The sequence below is a fragment of the Eumetopias jubatus genome, unplaced genomic scaffold, assembly GCF_037043125.1.
Source record: "Eumetopias jubatus isolate StellerSeaLion01/CBP00866 unplaced genomic scaffold, mEumJub1_p1.0 scaffold_9, whole genome shotgun sequence".
In the NCBI taxonomy this organism is placed as follows: Eukaryota; Metazoa; Chordata; class Mammalia; order Carnivora; family Otariidae; genus Eumetopias; species Eumetopias jubatus.
The window spans coordinates 130,480,193-130,503,437 of NW_028274815.1; the positions used below are offsets into that span (position 1 = coordinate 130,480,193).

The 23,245-nt window shown below is 51.3% G+C and overlaps 1 protein-coding gene across 5 annotated transcripts in view; it reads right to left on the reverse strand.

Annotated features, from left to right (window-relative positions):
* Positions 1–2,322: 2,322 nt before the first annotated feature.
* The window catches only part of NFATC2 (nuclear factor of activated T cells 2), a 137,545-nt gene continuing 116,622 nt past the window's right edge, over positions 2,323–23,245 (reverse strand). Inside the window, exons 10-11 of one of the 5 annotated variants that reach the window (XR_003612581.2) lie at positions 4,628–6,681; positions 2,323–3,159 (exon numbers count right to left, since the gene is read on the reverse strand). Coding sequence is in view for 4 of the 5 variants with exons in the window: in XM_028125191.2 (XP_027980992.1) it covers positions 6,626–6,681 (56 nt within the window). In the remaining variant the exon portion in view is untranslated. Of the gene's footprint in view, positions 6,682–13,567; positions 13,656–23,245 lie in introns of all 5 variants that reach the window. The other 4 variants (XM_028125193.2, XM_028125192.2, XM_028125194.2 and 1 more) reach the window with 4 other exon arrangements.

The window sequence follows — 23,245 nt, forward strand, 5'->3', positions numbered from 1 at the left end:
ATACTTTCTGTCCAAAGGCTGGTTTGTTGTGCTGTCTCTTTAAGGGCAAGGACTCAGCTTCCTCTCTCCCCCCAGCTCTGCCAGAGCCTGTTGATTTTTAAAGTTCTAGGTTTTAAGCCCAGGGGATTGTAAGAACTCCTGAAATTTGGCCCCTCCAGTTTTCAAAGCCAAATGGTACGGGGATTGGTCCTTCTCATGCAGCCTTCCTAGTCAGAGAGTCTGTTTCTCTCCCCGCTATGCACCCGTGGCCTCCCTCCAGCGGACAGTCCCGTGGGTCCGTTTAGCTCCCGACTGTGTCCCTGCCCTTCTTACCCTTTGATGTGGCCCCTTCTCCACCTTTAGCTATGGAGAGTCTCCTTTGCCCTTCTTTGTGTCATTTTCTGGGTTATTTACCCCGATGTGGTTGTTGCCTTGTTCTGTCAGTGGGACGAGGCGAGCTTAGGGTCCTCCTGCTCTGCCACCTTCCCCAGAAGTCTGGCCTTCATTTCTTAATGGTCCCTGTGCTTATGCCCCCTTCCCAGGATTATTTCATATTCAACCTGCTCCTGCCAAGAAATCAGTTTCCTTCCAATTTATGAACCTGAAAATGTTGTAGTTAGCATTTCCTTTGCTCTTGTCTTACTGCTTCTTCAGATTCCCACTTGTTACTAAGCGAGTGCTGTGTTTTCACTCCTTAGAACAAAACTACATCATGCTGTTGCATGAGGCAAGAGACATTCACAGATTTGCTAAGCTGCCCTGATGCAGAGAAGTTCGATGCCCCCGTGAGTTTCCCTTTTGTTTCAGGATTTGAATATTGGGTAAGTTCAAGTTTTTGGCTTTAACAATTTCGTGTGAAAAGTTTGAGACCTATTGTCAGAACTCTGAATGCTTTCTTCCCGACATTAGGAAAATGAGGTCCAGCTTTAGGTGAATCTTAAGTTTGCCAGATGATTGGATATTGTATCAATAGCTAATTATTAAGTTAACAGTGTTAATGCCTATGATGCAGGGACTGTTCTTATCCTCATTTTACATCTAGGGAAATCGAGGCACAGGTTGACTTGTGTTTCCCAAGTGTGAGTCAGATATAAACCTAGAACACAGACTTATTTTTTAAATGGCTGTATAGTTTTAACCTTGTCCTCTGCCTAAGGTGATTTTCTATTCGGGAAAAGCAGCATAAAGTTTTTATGAAGTTAATTTAAGCCCAACCGGCATACACAGCTACAGCAAAAACTGTAAGGGGGCAGAATTGCCCATAGAGTGTGTGGGCCTGGGGAAATTATTTTTATGCGGATCCTGTCTACATAAGCAATTTGGGACTTCCTCAAATCAATGTTTCAGCACCATTCCGGTGACCCAATTTCACATGATCCCACAAAAAAATTAAAACTAAACTCCTCACAACAAAGCTCTTCTGGAAACCAGGTTGGACCCCATAGGTGTGGGTTGTAGAGCTCTTTGGGGCATCTGGTTGACCTTGTGCTCTGAAGGGCAGAAATGGGAACTAGCCGGTCCTAGCCGCTAGAGGGGACCACGGGTTCCAGTAGCCAGAACCCATGCAGGGCCCTGTGTGTGCTTGGGACACTGCACCCATATGGTACTACTGCTTCCAGACCCTGGAAGGGGGGCTTGGAAAGGGCCCAAGAAAGGCATCCCAAGGCAGGGCCATGGTGTGGGAGAGTGGTCATGAAGCAGGGGCAGGGATCCGGCTTCCCCGGGGCTTAAGGGCAGCACTGACCAGTGGATGATGTTGGAACAATATTAAGACCTGAATAGTGATTACTTCCAAACCTCTTAATAGCTAAAGCACCCGGGGTGGAGGGCGGGGAGCTGTTGTAAGGAGGAAGCCAGCTGGAAAGTTCTAGTATTTACAATATCCAATTCTGTTGGTGGGTTTGGTAAAAGAGACTTTTTTTTAATTGGGTAAAATGTTCAGGCAAAGAACTGCTTTTCCTTTCAAGTGACCAGCTCAACCCAGCTGGCTCTGAATGCTCTGAAAGCTTCCATGAGCTGGCCCAAGGTGGACATTCTAAACCTTGACGTGGATGCTGCTTCTAAACAGGTGTAGGGACCGATTATAGCAGAGCTTCTATGATGGGAGAGGGAGAGAAATGGACGAATCCAGGATGACCTAGTGGCTCCGTCGCTTGGGGCAAGTGGCTTCTGAGCCCTAACGTAAGATAAGAAACAGAGAGCATCTACCTCCTAGGACTCAGACGAGGACTGAACACATTCAGGGTATATGTACCCACACCAAAGCTCCTTATATGAACTCAAACTGTCAAGGGGAAATTTGAGCAGCCTCTCTAGAGAAGAAAAGATACACCAAGGTAGCCATTGCTTTCTTTCAACTGTTTTATTGCTAAACTATCATGATACAAGCCGTATAAAAATACTTTACATATAGCAAAAATAAACTACATTAAACTGGAGATTAAAAACGTTTTGCATAGGAATGTGATGTATTCAAACTTCTTTAACAGTCAAGATTTTAAAAACCGAAGCCTTCCAGCACCACCCCGTTGGAGAGCATTCTATTTGTTGGAGAACTAACTCGGGCATTGTCAACATTTTCTCCCCTCTGAGGGCTGTAGAGGCAAAGGGAGTAAGGAAGCTTCTTTGACAAGATGCTCGGGATGCTAAGCTTGTCCTAACCACAGCCTCTGTCTGCTTATGCCAATCACGATGCTGAAAGGATGTGCTCTGCTGGAAACGGCTTTGCATCCAGTGCATCCAAACCCTAAGCCAGGCAGGTGTTTGGTCTGCTAACATGCATCAAGGCCGAGTGTTCAATGTTGTTTTTCCAGCACCCCATCTCCTTTTCAGAGGGGCTTGCTTAGGGACCATCTCTGAGGGAGGTTGGGATGTGTTGGGCACCTGCTAAAGGGTTATCCCTCCAAAAAATGAGTGCGGGAAAGTTTACCCCAGCTTGTCAAGAATGTCACAACCCCCATGACTCTTGTAAACGCGAACAAAACTGTTAAGCGGACCTCTGACAGAGTTTCAATTCCAAACAATAGAAAGCACTTGGAAAGTGTTTGACATGAAAATAAACACATTCAGCCTTCCCTTTATTTCCAAGTGACAACTAGAACACATCAGCTTCCAATCTGTCTAAATGTGATCGCTCCCACACTGGCCAAGGCTGGCTTCCTGAGACCGACGTCTTGGCTCCTGGATGTAAACAAGAAAGGCCACATCAGTGTTTCCCAGCTTCTAGAAGAAATCAACCCGATTCATCTAGGGTGCGTCTCTGCTGGAAAACTCTGCAGGTCCTTTGGATAATGCGTACGAGGGGTTATCTACCAGGATTTGGTCAGCTCTGTAAACATGAGCCTGCACTGAGGGTTCTATGAATGTGAACATGAACTCTTCTAGAATCCCATTACAACACAGGCAGTTTTGTTTTTAAATCAAAATCACCTCCTAGGCTACTGCTTTGGGGGATCTCAACACTTTACAATTCTCCTCTGTGACCAGACGAAGGCTCAGAGCTGAAGTCCATGTCCTCTTAAGCAACCATTAGAGCGTTCCTTCTTCCACAAAACCATCCCTGTTTCCAGAGATGCTTTCTTCTAAGACTCAGGTGACTGACAGACTCGGAGGTGGGTTTTTGGTTTTTGTTTTGGTTTGGTTTTTGTTTTGTTTTGTTTTTTTTTTGCTAGCATGAATCACACAATTTCAAGAATACATCATTTCCCTTAGGGGGAGAAAATCAACAACATATGTAAAAAGAAACACTTGAAAAAGATTTCAACCATTTATAAATAGTTTCTAATTCTAACAGGGGGTGGGGTGTGATATTTTCAGGACAGATAAAAAGCATAAACATACAGATAAGAAAATAAAATTTAATAACCTACTAATTTCGATCGCTCTTATATATTATCAAGCAGCAGTATTTTTGTACAATACAGGAAGACTTGCAGACTTGGGAAACTACTACATTCAGCAACATGGTAGATTCCTGTTGGCGGTGCTACATATTTACCTTGGATGTAGCAAGTGCAAACCTCGACCTGAGATCCTTCTATCACGTGCAACACACACACATCTTTACCACTTAGACATCCTTATTTTTCTCCTTCTCTCAGAGGATCTTATTGCCTCTTCCCAGACTGAAAATATTTCATGAGCAATTCCTCCTGGCAAAATTTCCTCCTGGCATTTGTTACTGACCAAACTTTCTTGATCGCTGTCGGTTCCTAATACACATTCTCTCGCCTGTTTAGGTCTCAAAACTAATGCTTTGGTTTCTCTTTCCTTTGTTATTTGGTATAGTTGTTTATGAAAGTGCTTCCTCTAATATCCAGCTAGGAGGTCTTAGAAAAAGCTTGCGTGTGCGTTAGAGACACACACACACACACACACACACACACACACACACACACACACGTACAGGAGTCTGAACTAGCGGGAGGCCCTTTTCCCTGACAGAGATGGAAGATCGATGGAAAACACGTTAGCCCTTGTTCTCCCCGTCCAGGCACAACGAAGCAGAGAGACTTTGCTACAATAGCAGGAAGGCACTTGGGTAAAACATTCAGATAACTGAGGAAAGGCCAAATTCCCTCATGTGCAAAAAAAAAAAAAAAACAAGGCTAAGGTTCCCAGCCAGGTCAAGTGAGAACAGATCACTCACCAAATACTTTTAACTCTTCCTCCGTGAAGTCAATTTTGCTGGAGAGAGAATGCTTTAGGTAAAGCTGCTGGTACAAGGAATCTTTTTACTAATGAGGGAGAATTTCACATCCCAGAAGCTCTGCAGCAGTAGTCAAGCTCTTACTGGCATGTTGTAGAGAAGAGCATTTTGCCAAACTCTGGGCTTGGAGAGAGGTCCCCAGTTGTTGGGGAAGCTAAATGCTAGGTCTCCACTGAAAGGTCACACCCTGGGCATTCTCTCCCACTCTCTGGAGCACCAGACCCTCCGGGCCGTAGCCGCCAAGCCTCGGGCTCCTGGCCAAGCTGTGGGGAAGACTTAACCTCTGCGTCACCTTGTCAAGGAAGCCAGGACTCAGAAAACCCACAGCGAGCCCTTAACGGCCATGATTCTCTTCCTCGGCTTCTACCTAGCAGAGTGGACTGAGAAATCCCTAAGAAGAGCCTTTCGAAGAGGGCCAGGAATATGTACATCCTGTGTGGATTACGGGGGAAGAAACTAAATGGCTAAAAATGAATCTCTGGCTTGTCCCAGGGGGTCCACAATAAAGGCCAACAGGAACACATCTGTGTGATGAAAAACTCCCCGGCCGAGAACTTTGAGAGTTTTAGGTGTTTGCAGAAACTGCACCAAAGGAGGAAGACTCTTGAGGACTCGGTGTGCACAGTAGAGACACCTGGGCAGAAAACCACCACACGACCGGTCTGGGCAGAGCTCCTTCCAACTGAGGCAGGCGCGTGGGTAGACTCTCTTCGATGCGGATGAAGCAGCTAATGCAGACGCGTCTTTTGGGACGGAGGGGCACTTAAAATGGATTCAGGCCAAAAAAAAAAAAAAAATCAACTTTAGGGCCAAAGCCTGAGCTTGTTGTCCCACTCGGAGACTAGGCCAGAGAGGGAGTTTAACCCTTGTCGTGGGGGAACCCACTCAGAGAAACACTTAGGCCTGCCCATTGATTGCCTCGTTTCATGCTTCACAAAACACCTGCGCTGTTTACGTGCTTTCTTTTTCTCCTTTGGTTGCTGTAGCTCTTCCAGGATTCCTTCTCAAAATTCAATGCACATGCTTGAGATTCTTCTTTACCAGTTTATAGAAAAGCGCGCCGGCCGCGAAGAAGCAAGCAAGCGAGACTAGCCGAAAGCCATCGGGTTGCAGGCCTGCAGCGGCCAGGTGCTCACGCCGCAGCCTGGGGTCCCTGCCCGGGTCCCGCCACTCCCTGCAGGGGTGAAGAGCAGCGGGCCCAGAGAGCTTCCCCCTCTCCAGCTGTCTTGGGCCGGCTTTTTGAAGCGGAGACAAAAATAACAAATGTGGACACAGGTCATAACTTAACGCTGCGTTTTAACGGGTCATCTTGTGTGGGCCAGCCTTGCTTCAGAATGAGAAAACTGACAGATAAGGTGGGAGCTGTGGACCGACCGTGGCCGGGACTCGGCGGTCCCTAAGGAGGACGGTCCGGCTTCTGGGTTTTTTTTTTTTCTTCAGCCCGGAAGCCAGGCTCGCTCGGGTCAGGTTCCTTGGGTGGCTCTGTTTGAAAACTCCTTTTTCCTTCAAAAGGTACAGGAGCTGTAACTGTGACCTGGAAAAATGAACGCAGGGCTGGGGTTTAATCACAGGGGCCCACATCTTCCATCCCCCAGCCCAGCCCACGCCCCAAGCTCTGGTCACTCCGTTCTCAGGGCCGATCCAGCGTGCTGTCTTGTGTGTTTGGTCAGCAGGCATTTAAGGTTTTTGGATGGGACACCAGGAAAGTCAACCGAGATGCTCTCTGGGGTTTAAAACAAAAATCAAAAGGCAGAGTGTTCTCTCTGGTGTTTACACAGAGAGGTGGCGAGCTCCTTAATCGAGAGTCAGCTTTCTGCCAGGACCTTGTCCCGCGCGTGGCCTCCGGGCCAGGAGATGTACAGTAAAGGAAACAGAAGGTGAGGGCAGTGGAAGGCTCCAAGGGGTCAGATACGGAAGGTGTCTTGCTAATGGCATCTTCTACGTCTGATTTCTGGCGGGAGGTCCTGAAAACTCCTTCCTGATAATTTCATTAACTACAAAAGAACAGAGAAAGAGAAAGAGAGAGAGAGAGAAGGGGCGAGTGAGCGGGCACCAACAACACAGATCAGCTTAGCTTTCTAGAACCTAAACAATGGGGCTATTTTGTAAAACACGCTCTTGTTCTGACAGTTTTTAACCTCTTCCTCTGCTCTCTTTTGTGGATGAGAATATTTTGTGCTCGAGGTGTTTGTGAACGTAACTTTAAAAATCGTGGCAGAAACTGTGCTGGGCCAGAGGGCAGGTGCTAAGGATGTTCTGTGTCTCTGCTGACTACCAAACTTCTTCCATTATTATAGCATCCAGAAAATACCTACTACATGACTCAACCATAGTTGACCCACAGAGTGTACAGTTCTCAGAAGAGGGACCTTTCAAAAGAGAGCACATGGGAATACCTCAAAGACTAGCCATCAGTGTAGACAAAATCTCTTTCAGCACAACCAGGAATTTCCCCCCCACCCACTAGTGAAGGATCACACTGTGAGCCTTCAGAAGTGGAAAATGTCCTCCGAGGGGTCTGGAAAATTCGGCTACCCCCTGCCCCAGGAAGGACCGTGTAATTCCTAGCAGGGAACCGGGAATGGGATGCCAGCCCCTGGCATCAAGAAGCTGGCTGTCTTCTCCCATCTTGGCCCCTTATTCAGGGCCCTGGTTCCTTGTAGCAAGGCAGTGAGGTGTTGGGGGAGGGGCGGCAAAAAGGTTTCCTTCGGCCTTCTTGGTAAAAGTTACTCTCAGTGGCAGCCCAGACCCGAGGCAGAGGTGCACACCTGCCCTAAGGTGTGTAGCCACCCCGGTTTGTGCAGTGGGATGGGTTGACTGGTCCCAGGGGCAGGAGAGGAGAGGAGGGAGACCCCTTTTGGGTGCCACGGAAGGTCTCCCAAGTTCTCCCGCTGCCCTGCCCCAAGCCTCATACTGGGTGTTTCATCTTTGCCTTGCTTTTCCGTCTCTAACTATTGAGATCTCATCTCAAACTCTCCCCACGTTCAAGCTGAGCCCTCCGAGGTCCAGTGTGCTTTTCCCAGAAACCCCCGCGGGGAGGGAGTCCACCAGCCCCCCAGGAGAGGAGCGCAAACGCCAGTGGCCTTAGAGCAGGCGGTGCGTCTGCTCCTCGGCCCCCTCGCTCCAAGGGCGCCGTGACTTTACCTCCCTGGGCCTCGTGCCTTCCAGCTCGCGGAGGAGGAAACAAAGCGTGTGTACCGTTCAGTCCCTGGGCGGCACGGAGGTCCGTGCGAGCTCCTCGCACCCGCGGGGAGACGGTGCTCAGTGGCTGCTGCCTACGGTCCCGCTAGCGCCAGGCTCCGGGGCGACTGTGAGAGCTCCGCGCACGCGCGCCTCGCTTTGCACGGGAAACCAGCTGAGCGCCTCTCTCTGCGGTTCAGATACGGGGCGGGAGGGGGGGGGGGGCGTTTGGGCACTGGAGCCCGCTAGCCAGGGTTCGAATCCCACCTCTACTGCCTCCTCGCTGGTTGACCCTTGCCTCAGCCTCCCCATCTGTAAACCGTGTATAACACTGTCCCCGTGCTTCTAGGGGTGCGGAGGAGCCCGGAGGAGACAATGCTAGCGTAGGGCAGCCGCTCGCAATACAGTGCGCGTTCGATACTCGCCTTAGACGTGCCGAGATGTGGGTGCGTCTATGACAACGGCAGACTGTGCAAGTGGGTCCATCAGGAGCAACTCCCAGGATGAAGTCATAGTCAGCAGACCAACATTCATTGGGCGCTTACTGTATACCAGGCACCAGCCTAGCTGACTCCAAGGGGCCCTCAGGCAGGAACCGCACGAAGAACGGCCGCCCTAAGACCCGCCCTGGGGTGCGCCCCCCCCCCCAGGGCCTGGTCCGCCGAGAGGCCTTTGTGAGGGCGGGCAGGGAGGCAGCAGGGAAAGCCGAATGCCAGGGTTGGGGGGCGGGGGCAGCGTGGCTTCACAGGGAGCTTTTCAAAGCCCGGATTCTGCAGGGCTTCCTGTTTTCTCACTCTAGGAAACCAGAGGAGTCGATCCTAACGGGAAACTTTCCATCGCCCCGGCTTTCTACAGCTACCCGGGAGGCAGCCATGTTGACACCCCAGCCCTCACTGAAGGCTCGTTTCCCTTCTCAGAAGGCAGAGGCCGGGGAGGGGCCGGAAGGTAGGAGACGCGGCCAGCAGGCCCACGCGGCCTTCCCCTCCTGCTCTCTGAAAGCGACTTCTGGGTCGAAGCTAACAGTGGCATCTGGAAAAGCTCTGGACACTGTACTCAGCCCTTCATGTGGTTGGGGGTGGGGGGGGGGGAGGCGGCTGAGCACTCAGGCCCCCAAGGGAGGCCTCGAACCCCACAGAAACCTCTCTGGGTAGAGGAACCTTCGCTTGCTGAAACCTCAGAGCATGCTCCCCTGGCTGTGAACAAGGAGAGAAAGTTCGACAGCACAAGAGCCAGCTGGGTGGCTGCCAGGGCAGTGCAGCCCCACGGGTCTGGGAGCTTGGAGGGTCTCTGCTCCAGCGCTTCCTCCAGAGCCGGGGGTCCTGCCTGTAGGAGGTCTCCCCTTCACAGCCAAGGGTATTGGAAGAGTAAGCGAGGCCACCCTGCCTTCCGAGTCAATTCCCCGGGGCCCACCATGAAAACCCTCCCTTGGTCTTGCCCCAGTTTGTCCTTTAGGGGGAAGAGGGACTCCAGATTCAGCCCTGTAGCACTTCATTCTCGGGCTTTGGTCTCACTCCCTCGCTCTGCCCCTCTTAAGGTCTCCCTGATGCAAAAACCCTGCTCTGGGCCCCACCTGCTCTCTTCGAGGCCCTGCAAGCTGGTCTGAGCTCCCTGCACCCTCATCTCCCACCGCTGGTTGGCCACGTGGGCTTTCACCTGCACCCCACTAGGCCTCTGCCCTGGCTGCCTCCCCCACGGCCTCTAATGCCTTTCTCCTCACTCCTTCACTCAAGGCTCTGCACACACCCCCCTCCTCCAGGAAGGCTGCCTGGGGGCTCTAGAGTGCACACCCCAGCCCTGCCCAGTTGCACTTTCCCTCTGTCTTCTCCAGTCACTGGTTCCTGCAATTGACCAGCTAGCGCTTTGGTTATGACACTTAGAAAAAGGAAGCTCAGCAAGGGGTTAAGTAGCCTCAGGTCCTAGGTCTGAGCGCCAGATTGTGGGTCAGCCCTCTACTTTCGTTCATTCAGTAAATGTTTTGAGCGTCTATCCTATGTCAATCTCTGTATCTTTCTTCCCACCTCTTCTCAAACTGGGCCATGTGCATTTCTCCAAATAGCCCCTCTCCTTGTCCCAACCCTGACTTCCCTCCTGCCCCTGTTCCAATGCCACCTTTTCCTGGAAGCCATCTCCCGCTCTCACCCTTGGGCCCTCACTCCCTCCAAAAGCAAATACTGAATTCTCGAAATGGTTTGCTTGCAAACTCCTGGACCAGGTTATTTGAGTTAACCTGTATCCCCGTGGTGCTATGCATAGCACCATGCACACAGCAGGTAGCTAATGCATGCATCTCAGCCCCCCACAGGGATCCCACACCATCAGCCTACGTCACTTGGTTTGGGGAAGTGGATTTTCCTGTCACCCAATCGACAAAGGGGTTGCCAGTCTATTACTTGTCTGGAGCCTTTTTGCTACAAAAGAATATAAGCCATTCATATTTATTGAAGGCTAACCATGCTCCAAGCACTGTAATAAATGCTAAGTTTTTCTTATACCAAACCTAGTAATACAATCCTTGTTTTATAGATGGAGATAGGCAATCACCAGCCATACCAGGTGACAGGATCAGAATTTGAACTCAGGGCCCATATATTAACCTGAACACTATATGGCTACACAATTGATAAAGAGACTGTGCTATTAAGTTCAGTAGTCATTGCCTTTCCTCCGTGGCCCTGAGGTCCTCAGTGTCTTGTGTGTCCGGAAAAGGTAAGGACAGCCTCTGCTAAGTTAACAGTAGAGAAGGGCATGTGCTGAGTGGTTAAGGTGGTCACCAAGTATCACTTTCTCAGAACACAACTGAGGCCAATGGTGTTGCCTCTACCACAAGAACCCCTGACCTTTTATCACCCTTAGAGCGAGGCACTGTGCTGAAAACACTGATGAACGTGGGTCCCACCTCAGGGTGATTTCTAAGCCTGACCCCTGAGGCTGAAACCAGAAAGGAAAAGATTGACAGATATAAATATTATTACAATTATACATTTTTCTCTTTAAAACCCCAAAAAATCAAACTGATAGCATAATAAAAATATAACTATTCTAATACATGGCTGTAGGCATAAAAAGAATACACGAGGGATCACCAAGGTTTTTCTACAAAGGGCCAGATAATATTTTCAGCACTACGGGCTAGACGGCCCCTCACCCTACTCAGCTCTGCTGTTGTAGTGTGAAAGCCACCATCGACTGCAATGTGAACCTATGGACATGGCCATGTGCCAATAAAACTTTATTTGACCATAACAGGCCAGGGGGCCAGATTTGAACAGGCCAATTACCAACTGGCCTGAGGCTTCGTGTACCAACCCCTAGTCTATACCAAGGGCAGAGATGAACAGGAAAGCAGTGTTTTCTTAACCTACTTTTGGGGCGTGGCAACTGCAGCCATCAATGCCTCCTACGAGTGGGGTTCATCAAACAATTCTAGGTGTTTATTTCTAAAAACCTGGGTTTCTGTTAGCATCCCACTCTGCCCTAGGACTTTTCTGATTCACTTGAAGGGCCAGACACTTGCATGCTGATTTCCTTCTTTCAGCTGAGCTCAGAGATTCTCAAGCTTCACCTTGCAGAAGAATGGCTGCTCAGAGTTGCATAGAGAAAACCACACGGATCTATGGTAGGTGCCATTTAAAAGTCTGTTAAGAGTCATTTTCACTCTAGGCCTTTCCCCCCTTAATTGCTGACTTTGGAACTCCATCCCCCGAGAAAGCAACAACAGGAAGGAGTGGACAGACCCCATCCTGCTTCTCTCCCAAACCTCAAGCATGTTTTCTAAAATCTGGTTAGATCATGTGAGTGCCCAGGAGAGTCTGGGGCCAGCCACAGAGGCCACAGCCAGAAAGACACTCCTCAAGCTTGGATGGGAACGGGGGAGGCTGCATCCTCCAAGGTCAAAGAGGTTAAAAGCCAGGAGGGGTGCGGCTCCCCCACGGTCCCCACTACCCTTCCCCTCCAGCCCAGCCCAGCCCACATGCCCGGGGCGAGAAGGCTGGACCAGAAAGCACGTGAGTGGGCCCTGGGTACTGCCGCCTCTCGTCCCAACTGCTTGTGGGGAAAGCTGCTCGGACCGCCAAGAGTGAGCACCGGGCCTGTTTTCCCCACTGGCATGTGGAAAGGGGCTAAGAAGGAAAGGTGCCTGGTGGCCTTGGGCCTTCTCCTGTGGCTTCAATATCAAAACCGAAATGATCTGTCCTCTGAGCACAGAACTCTCCCAGGGCTCTACTTTTTGCTTGCTAAGCAACTTTCCATCCATCCCTGCCTGCTCTAGGGGCACTTGGGAACAGTGAAGAACTTTCTACAGGGGCCAGGCCAGAAGTTAGAGGCTCAGTGAAAAAGACAAAAAAAAAAAAAACAAAAACAACCTTGCCAGGCCTGAAGCCCAAAGCGTGGGTGGGGTCTGCGAGTTACAAGTTGGTAAATCCCCCTGGGGCCCTGAAGACACCGAGCCAGCTTGCCGAAGTTCCCAGGCCCCCGTAAGGTCAGAACTTTGCCAAGTGCTAATACCAGGGAGGGGAGAAGCACATTTAAAAGGCCCTTAAGGACTTCGGTTAAGTGGCTTATAGTCTCCGCACGGACATCTTAGCTGCCAGTTTGTCACCCTGACTCGTGGGGAGGGAGTCTGGCACCTCGTGTCCTGCTAATGTGCTCAGGGTAGCGTTGCTTCTATGGACAGTGTCCGATAGTCCCTGTTGGAGAAGGTGCCAGAGCAGCACCCCCTTCCCCCACGGCCCCTTTCGTGCTGCTCCCAGGAAGGGTTGGGATCTCTGCAGAGCCCACCCTCTGGGCAACATGATTCTGGGATTCCCCGCCCAGGGCCTCTGCAAACGCAGTAAAATTCACCAGTGTGATGCGAACACGCTCCTCTGGGCCTGGCCTTGATGGAATGAGCCCCCTTTCTCTGACAAAGGGGCCATTTAAAAGCCATAGCCCAGGGAGCCGGAGAGAGGTCAGGAAGCCTCTAACCCCCATCCCCACCCCCCAGACCACCGGCTGACTTCGGGGGAGGGCTCACCACACTTGGGCCACTGCATGTGTGGATTCTAACCAGAACGTCAGAGGCTCCGGGAATTGAGGTGCAGTAGAGCGAAAGCCTCACTGACCCACAGGTGTCTCCTGAGCCCTGTGCTGTGGAGTCTGCAGTAGCTCCCGGGCTCTCGTCTGCAGGCCCAGAATCCAGAGTCCACGGAGGCGGGGGGTCTAATGCTTGAGGCTAGCTCAGGGGCACTGCTGACCTCGATGGGAAAACCAGCTCTACCCTGAACCAAGCACAGTGGACTTCGAGAGTAGCTTCCCAGCTCTCCTGCTCTGCCTGCCTTCTCTCATTCCCCAGTGCAGAATGCCCCACCTCCGACAGAGTCTTACTTAACCATATACACCGAGCAAAGTTGCACAAAACCAAAAGGGAGCTGGTCCACTGCAGAGCAGGACTTTTCAAATGTAGGAACACGACCTGGCTGCGCTCTTCCTGGGACGGGAGGACCTCTGGCAGAACATGCAAATTCCCAGAGCCTCATCCCCAACCTCCCAGTCTCAGGGATGTCCCCCAGGGGTGTCCCCTTACAGAGCGGTGGGGTCCAGCCCTTAAGAGCAGGAAGTGGTGTCTGTGAGGACGGTTGGAAAAGTTTTCTTCTACTACAAGTAATTCAAGTTAAGGAAACACACAGCTGGAAAACAAAAGGAGAAGCAGAAGATGTCAATTACCTTTAACTTTGATTTCTCGGATCAAAGATCACAGTCATTCTGTTTCATAATATGTTTTGTATCCAGCTAAGGTGTGTGTCTATCAGCTCTGAAAAAGATTTGCAAAACCATTTTTGAGAAGAAAAAAAAAAAATCACCTTTGACCTCTATTATGCTTCCAACTCATGTTAATATCATCCATTTAATGAGTATCATCCCTTAGCCGAGGGCCACTCAGAACCCAGGACAGAACTGAACCCTCTGGCTGTAGTTTAAGCCCACATTCTCTATCATCTTAACAACTGTGCCAGAATTAACCCCAAACCAGTATTAATAGTCCCTGAGAGGAGGGACTTGGTGCAAAGAAATGAGGGTCTCTGAGCTCAAAGTGCATCAGCAAGGTTTTGGTGGGTTTTCTTTTTTCCTAAGCTACATGAAACAGCCCTGCTGCCTATATGTCCTGGAGCTGCAACTCAGGGCCGACCAAAGAGATAATATTTTAAAGTGCTAGCTTCTGCAGTCAGAGAGAAATCAGAATTTCATGAAAAATCTACCCAAAAGTCATCCTGCTTCAGGCTTTTATATATGCTAAATTTGAACCCTGTTACCTTCTTCCATGTGCCATAACCTCAGTGCGCATGCAAATTCATGAGACCGACGAAGAGAAAAAGTAACTGTTTTTATAGCTCCTACCTAGTCCGAGCACTGAAGGCCCTTAAAAAGGACTCGTGAGCAGTCTACATTATAAGCCTTTGTCTTCGGTCAAGTTTTCAATTTCAGTAGCCACACCCTCCCCTCTACAGCCACATCATGTCAAAGCTTTCAAACCACTTGTTCTCACGATCCCCTTTAAATGGCCAAAGTCAAAGGCCAGGGTCCATTTTGAGTGCCTGAAATTAGAAACCGTTCCTGGGATTCATTTCTTACAGGGAGTGATCCAACTTTTACTAGATGCAGCTTTGTCAGCATCGGTAGGTAAACCAGGATGCTCTTGAAGGAAAGCACGGACTCCCTGAAATGTCCCCTTCAAGGTGGAGAACACTGAAGCATGAGAGCTTTCCAGCAGTGGTGCAATCACAGGCCTGAACTCCCGACAGCGCTGGGCTCCAACAAGGTTGGTTTGGTTGGGGTTAGGCGCAGGACAAAACAATCAGCTCACCTCTCCTCCTTTGTAAACACAGTTTGGACCATGCATTTCAGGCCATCTCCTGAAGCAAAAAGGCCCACTCCCCCCCAAATTCCGGGTGCCTGTGGCCCTATAGCAGCTTCCTCACTCTACTTCCCTCTCTCTACTCCACAGTGGCTTATTCTAAACCCAAGAGCAGAAGGCACTATCAGACCGTTCCCTCGGGGCCTTAAAAATACCACCTGTATCCTGACAAACTAGTGTTTTCAGCCCCAGACCTCACCCTTGAACTTCAGACTACTTCAGACTCAGACATCTAACTGCCCACCGGGCCTCTCAAACTGAACACAGCCAAAGTCCTTGCTCCCCCCTCCACGGCCCCCCACCGTGGCCCTGTACCACCTGTTCCCACCATAGGAAACCGGCTCCCTTCTTCCGGTTGTTCAGGCCAATCTTGGTCACAGCCCACTTCCCTCCATATGCAAATGCTTCTGGATTTACCCTCAAAATATACCCGGAAACCAGCAGCCTCTACTGCTTCCTATCTCGATCACTGCATTGGCCCCTCCCCTGTCTCCCTGACCCTGCGCTGGGACCCCTGGTCTCTGCCCAACAGCAGGTGGGCCTGTTGGCCTCCAAGGGAGAGCAATTGGCTCAGTTGTTACTCCCGGAAACCAGGTCCAAGGTGCCCTCGGGGCCAAGATGTGTTCCCTCTGTCTACCTACACCCATTCAAATCACCTGAGGCGGCTTTGGGGGTCATGTACAGGTCCAAGGTCACATGCTTGGAGCAGTGAGCCGAATCAAGGGGGAACCCCAGGTACCATGCCCTTAAGACCAGCCAGCCGGTGCCCAAAACGCCCGTCCGGCTCTGTCTCCATTCCCTGCTTCTTGTCAAGAGTGTTCAGAGAATTTATAAAGCATCAGACTGACTGGTTTGTCTGTGGCCTTCTGAGGTGCAACTTCCTGTTTAGTCATGAAGTTTCACTCTTTAATTGTCTGTTTCTTGGTGGGAAGACGGAGGTGCCAAGAGGAGAGGAAGAGCCTGTTTCCATCCAAGACCCCAAACTCCGCTCAAGACCCAGCCACACACCCCCGCGCGCCCCCCCCCCCCCACAGCCGCCCCAGTCAGCTGTTCTCTCCTGAAGACAGCTATCCAGGTGCTTTAACTCCCACGCCATCTCTGGGGATTGGTGGTGGGATGCCCATTGCTCAGGTCAGGTTACTGAGGCACAGAAAGATGAAGCAACTTGGGCAGGACCAGCCCCCTGCACTGGGCGGAGCTTGATAAGGGCCCCAGCTCCAGGGGCGTTAGTCCCAGGCTCCCTACATTTGGAAGATGGTCAGGCTGCCCTGGGAGCTGCGTTAAAAGGCAGGAGCCTCCGGAACAAAAGCAATCTGGAAGGGACATCTGTGTCATTCTCAGGGCCTCTCGCGAAGCCACAGACTGGGGATAAGAACACCTCCCTGGCAAGCCTGCTGTGTGGATTAAATAAGATGTTCTGACTTATTCATAGGTATTTATAAACTCCATAATAGGGTCCCCTAAAGAAGAAAGATGGGAGAGTGAGCGGTGAGGATGTGAAAGGAGATGGAGACCTGGCCTAACCATGCTCTCCGGTACCCAAGAATAGGACTCTATTTCCCTACATGGTTCAAAAGGAAGTCGGTTCCTTTGATCAGTATGACTGCTCTGGCCAGTTGTTAGTAATATGGAAGGAACCGCAAGAGAGAAGGCCATGCTTAGAGTTACACGGGTAACATCCACAAACCCTCCCAAAGCCAAGGAGAGGGGCCTCTGGTCCTAGAATCATTGCCCCCATTTTGTGGTCTTTCACGAGGCTACAGATAAAGACCAACACGGTGATGTTGCATTTTTACAACACTAGGCACAAATCGGTGAATCATTCCACTGGTGCCGTGGGTTAGGTGATCACTGAGGCTAGGGGCGGGAAGTGCTTCACTGATTAATCAACACTAATAATTAACATGCAAGCACATGGTATCAACAGATAAAGTGCAAAAACACAGATCCAAGAATCTGTCACCTTGACAAATCCTCCCACTAGCATCCAGTCTCCTGAAAGCGCACGGATGTGTCCCTAAGTGGGGTGGAATCAGATGGCATCTGTTGTCAGGGGAGCCAACAGGAATTAGAGACTGGTCCAAGGGGCGTTCAGTTTGATGGTCCTACGATGAAAACACCGATGTCCCTTTCAACCACAGTAGAAATGACTATCATCCTACCCATTTTTCCAGGGTTCCACATCAGCTTAGTCTAGAGAAAAACAACTTGGACTTCCTCTCGGCTAAGCTGCCCTACAAGGAAGGACAAACTGACTGCAGAAACTCAGACCTGAGCTGGGTTTGCCCCTTCGGCCCAGTCCTTTTCTCCAATTCAGCAGAATTATTACTTCTGATTTCAAGCAGCTGCGTTGCACCTCTCCTGGCGAGCAACCACATGGCTTCTAAGGTAGCAACCACAGGCAGGAAAGCATTCTAAACAAACCACGGCTTGCTTCCTTGTCCTTCTGCCATTTCATCATGGCCTTGACCCCAAACCTCTGCTGCGAGGCATCAGCCACAAAGCAGGCAATGCAAAATAAGTTGTTGGCCAAAACAGAAGCAAAAGAAAAGCACTTGTTACTACATCCAGTTGAGATTCGAGAAAGAAACAGCAATCCAAACCCATAAATCAGCCTGGGACCGCAAATGCGATGATAAAATAAATACCTAATTGTTCGGGAAGCCATTTTTCTCTTTGGGGGTGGAAGGAACTAACCAAACGCTTACGCGAAGACACTGGAGTGCATTTCTCCTTGCTTACGGGTGAGAGACGGGATGGAGGCTGGGGAGGGGGGGCTAACAGAGGGAAGCCTGGTGCAGTAAGAAGCACCTCCCTCCTGGGCCACTTTCCTCATGTCACAGAATGGCATCAAACTTCCTCGTGGCCTGAAACCCCCGGCCTGGCTCATGAGACCCTGCCTTCAAAAACCAGCATGGGCCTTGCCGCTTGGGAAGGACTCACTGGATATTTAGTTGACTCTTCCAGCTCAGTCCCCACCCCACCTTCCAGATCATTCTGTATCCTCCCACATCTACCCTGACCAGCTCAGAGCACAATCCATCCCCCAGAAGGACACCTTCCCAACACATCCACACATTTCCAAAGCCCAACACAAGCCCGTGGTCCTGTAAGGAGGCCTACCACTTTGCACTCCCTCCAATGATACCTACCCCCTGTCTTGTGCATTTTGTCTTGAAATCCCCCCCCCAAAAGATTTCAACCATGTCCACCTCCCTCTAGCTTGGGTTGGCGTAAGACTTGCCTCCTGAGGGTGTAGACCTGGCCCCCGGTTCACTCGGCAAGCCCTGGCAGCCCACCTGCCTTGGAGAGGGAGAAGGCAAGTGCAGGGCCAAGAACCTTCCACCTTCCTGGTTCAGCCAAGGGCCTGTGGGGTGGGTGAGAACAAGACAAATCAGGGCCCCTGGGCCACCCAGCCCACTCCTTCCAGGCTCAAAAAAGCTACTAGCTTCTTGCAAAGAAATTTTTACCAGGTCTGAGCAAGGACCAAACCCAGTCCTAAAGGTCTCAACTCAAAGGCTGTCCAAGGAACCGGCAAGGACTGTGTGTGTGACTTTACACCAGGTGTCCCTAAGATACATGCAGACAGAGCCGGGGGGTGATTAGAGTCGATGAGGTCGTCAGGGTGGGACCCCCACAATGAGATTAGTGCCCTCATCCGAAGAGACAGCAGAGAGCTTGTATACTCGCTCTCTCTGCCCGTGGCCAACAAAGCAAGAAGGCGCCCATCTCAGGAGGGCTCTCACCAGAACCCGACGGCCCGGGCACCCTGATCTCAGACTTCCAGCCTCAAACAGGGAGGAAAATTCATAGCAGCCTGAGCTAAGATAGGCCCACAAGCACTGTTCTGCCAGACCACCTTCCTCTATCTCCACTTAATGCTCACATGGCAGGCATCCGTAGTAAAGCAGCCAAGGTTAAAGGGCTGTCCAAGGTCATGGGGCTGGTCCGTGGCAGGATGCAAATGAGGAGCAGATGCTGCTGTCATGGCCCCAGCATTCCCACTACCACCACACCTCATGTAGTCCGGCTCCGGGCCTGGAAGACCCCCTCTCCTCGCTCTACGCAGCAGGATGCTACTTCTCTGTCTACACCCAGCCTCAACTGCTGCCTGGGGCCCCCAGGCCAGAGCCCCTTCTCCCCGCTCCGCCCTCCAGGGACGGCACACCTGCAGCCTCGGATAAGCCCCTGAGGGCGGGGGCCACAGACCGCTCAGTGCAGGGGCTGAGCGCCATGGACAGGGGCTCACACCCCAGGGTAGACTCGCAGGGAGACACACTGCTGGGGGCCTGAATCGTGGGTCCAGATCCCAGCCTGCCACATCCCGCCACGGCCCGAAGGCAGGCCCCGGCACTCTCTGTACCTCCCCTGTAAAAGGCGGACAGAGACCGTTCCTGACAATGGCGGAGGTTCTCAAGGAGTCGGCACATGACAGGTGCTTCCGATGGCCTGTGTGGCACATGATGGGGACTCTGCAGGCACTGAGGGTCACTCCCCGAGGCTCCGCTTCCTCATCCAGAGAATGGGCATAAGAACATGTCACCCAGAAGGATGCTGTGTTCTGCAGCCAGTGGGCACGATGCCACGCTCACCGAAAGTGTCTAACTCCGGGTGTTGGTACGTATTCGCCCACTGCGCAGAGAGCATCTGGTTAACAGACTGAGCCGATTGGACGGCCACCCTCTTACACCAAAGCACTTTCACCCTGGCAGCTATTTCTGCATTTTCAGAGTGGGTGGGTCTGAGGTCGGCCGTGCTCTCAGAAATGCGTTTTCACATCCTGCCGAGAGGGGCCCCTCCAGGGCCACCCTGCACCGCGCACTGGCTGCACCGGGCCAGCGACATGCAGAACAGCCCTGTGAGTCACCCACGCTCTGCAAACCAGAGGCCTCCGGAAGCCGGCCCAGGCATCAGGCCCGCACAGCACCCGGCCGCCCAGACAGCTTACCAGCAAGACCTCGGAGCTTACGAGAAAAATGCCACACGGCACCAAACTGTCCCCAGCTCTCGGGATGAGTAAACATGGCACTTGTGAGGCTCGGGTTCTGAGTCGGAAGCCAAGGTGCTAACTGGGAGGAGGGCGTGTCACCAGCAGATGGGGAAGACGGCTCAGCTTGCAGCCAAGTTGGGAATTCTTCTGCAGTTATCATCCAGCAGCCAGAACCTGCTTCTCCAAAGGCAATGCTGAGCAAAAACTAGTCTCTGAGATTCCCCAACTTTTAACAGGGTTACATGGTACAAATCACTCAGGTAGTACTTGAGGGAAAATGGCGTGAGCTAACCATGTCGTTCACTCTAGTTAAGCCGGTGGGGGGGGGGGGGAGGGTGAGATTTAAGGAGCAAAGAGGGGCCTGGCCCCCCCGGGGACCGCAATGTCAAGCGTAGGGCGCATGTCTAAAAAGTGACAGGGTACGAGGACATCACAGGACTGAAACCAGAGCTGAGGCCCGGGGCTCAGAGAGAGATGGCGGCTTCCCCAGCGACGATGGGAGGCATCCCAGCTGGCTCTTGTTGATGATATTCTCCAGCAAAAGAGGAACGTTTCAGCTCACATCCCACAAAACCACCAGCAACCTGTGTTTCTGGACCTCATGGAACTCACACCTTCCCATGACATCGATCTGATTCTGGCTTTGGGTTCTGGCCATCTGCAGAGCACATAAGGCACCCCTTCTCCAAAAAAAGTTTAACCATCTTAGCCTCCCTGGTCAGGGGCTTGATGGGGACATCCAGGTGATCCTAGAGGGTGATAGGTGAGTGGCTGCCAGACCGCAGATATCCACAGCAGGAGCCGGGGTACTGTGGACACCTACTGGGTTCCACTCTGAAGGACTTTCCTCCAGCTAGGCACTAACCCACTCCCGGGACCTAGGGATCCTCCCTGGCCCGAGAAAGTCCATACCTTTAAGATCAAAGAGAATACACTTCTCTTCCTCACATTCCTGATCCCCCTCTGATCCCCCCAGCCCACCTTCCCACACTTTAACACAGCAAGCATACTTACACCCCGGGGCCTTTGCACTTGCTGTTCTCTCTACCTAGGATGCTCTTTCCCTAGATATTTATAAGGCTGTCTCATTGAGCTCTCTGCCAAACGTCTCCTCTTCTGGGATACTTCCTGTTACTAGAACAGCAGGTCTCTGTTCCCACCACTCTCTATTCCTGCTCCCCTTGCTTTGCTTTTTTTTTTTTTTTTTTAAGCATGTAGCTCTACTTGGTTCTATCATTTAGACTGTGAGCTCAATGAAGGCAGGGCCTTTGAGGTTTTCATTCATGCAGTGTTCCCAGTAGTGACAATAAATAGCTATCGGAGGAATGATTAAATGAAAGAAGGAAAAAATGGATAAATAAACTCTGGCTCTGAGTACTGGCAAACCCAGTGCTGACTTCACCATGGCCAAGCACGGAGTACTATAATGCTTGTCCCTTAGAGCAGATCCCAAGAGAAGTAGTGACACATCAGGGGTTGCTGTTGTAGGGAGAAGCCAAGGCCTCTGAGCTTCGGTCGTGTGGTCACCCACCTGCTCCCTCTAGCTAGTGAAATCCTGGCTCCAAAGTTTCATGGGGCCCACTTCCCTCTCCAAGGACCAAGCGTGGACACAGCAAGCCTCCCACACCATGCCTCAAATGGGGTTAAGACAAGGACTGTGGAATCTGGAACTCCGAACCTTGGTTTCCCACTAGGTCTGACTCCAAGGGGGATGTCCACCTGTGGAAATCTCTATCCTGAGCTCATTTCTTATGCCAACTGGGATGTGGCTAGAAATTGCCCCTGAAAAGACCTTTGCAGGAGGCAGGTTTTAAGAGTCGCATATCCACAGGAAACCAGAGACTCTTAGGTATGAGACGGCCAGACTTTCCAACTAAAGCCCTCCATCTTCCTGACCCTGAGCACACATCCACTGAGGCTGCCAAGCTCTGTGGGGGGAGGCAGGTGGCACAGCCATCGTGAGCTCATGAGGCTCATCCCAGGCCACGGGGCAGGGTCAGTGGCTAGGAATGACCGTGAACCCTTGCGTGAGGTGGCTCTCTCTTTCCTCCTGTTCTGAAGGGTGACCTTGAGCAGGTTCTAGAAAAACTCCACAAAAATGCAATACTGTACAATGTCTGTTTTTTCCTGTTTGAGCTAGCGATTCAGTGATCTGAAGTCAATGTAAAGATTCAGTGCCATTCTGTGGAGCCTGACGAGCTGACTCTACCATGTCCATGGACAAGCCAAGCTCCCCAAGTAGCAGAGACACTTCTGGAGAACAACGAGCTGGTGACTGACCCTCCCAGAAACCAAGACCATCTCCAAAGCAGCTATAGTGAAGAACCGTCGCCAGGGACAGACAAACTCGTCTATGAAACGCAGCCGAGAGACCAGGAGGAAGCCCAGGCTCACATGGAAATGATATTCCCACCACCCCTGGATCATGGGCCCGTGGGGAGAACATGGACTTCTCAACAGATGATCTGGGCCCACTAGTTATATCCATATGGAAAACAATGAAATGAGAACCTTACCTTATACTGGACACAAAATCGTTACAAACTTGAGGGTGGAAAGTAAGACTATGACATATTGGAACGCGATATAGGAGAGGCTCTTTAAGTCATCGGGCGGGAACATGTTTCCTAAACCCGTCCTTCAGACTTGAGGAGCATCAGAATGACCCGGAGGGCCTGTAAAGAGCAGAGTGCTGGGCCCCATGCTGGTGTTTCTGATTTACCAGGTCTGGAATTTGCACTTCTAACAAGCTCTGGTCCAATGACACATTTGGGGTAGCGCCACCCCAAACTACACTCAAAAAAGGTCACACCTTTCAGAAAACAAATTTACATTAAACATTTCGGTTTGTCAAAAGGTATCATTTCACACATACCAGCTATACAAAACCACTTACAAATCTTCCCGTACCAAATGTTGGGAGGATGTGGAGCCGGGCCATCACTTCTGTGCCACTGGCGGGAGTACAAACTGGTACAACCACTTGGGAAGACAATTTGGTATTGTCTACTAACGTGGCACCTGTGAACACCCAGTGACCTGGCATTTCCAGCTGGTGGCATAACCCGACAGAAACTCCTGTGTGTATGCCAGGAGACAGAGAAAGAGTATTCCAGAAGGCACTGCCTATAACAAGCAAAGGGGAGAAATCTGGAAACGGCCAAAGGTCTCCCGGGGGGATGGGTGCAGGAGCTCTGCGATGGAATACTACACAGCAGAGCAAAGGAAAGCATGCCAGCTACCGAAATGACAACATCCGAATCTCAGGGTTGAGGGGAGAAGTGAGTTGCGGAAAACTTACAGAATGATTCCACTGACGTAACCTTCACAAGCAGGCAAAACTAAATGTACTGTGTGGAGAATCAAACAGGTGGAAATGTCAGAAAGAAAAGGAAGTGCCAGACACAGAACTGAGGACAGCGATGACTCGAAGGTCGGGGTTGGGGGGGGGGTGGGCGGTGAAGAGGATACACCCCTGGCTGTGAGCCCCGCAGGAAAG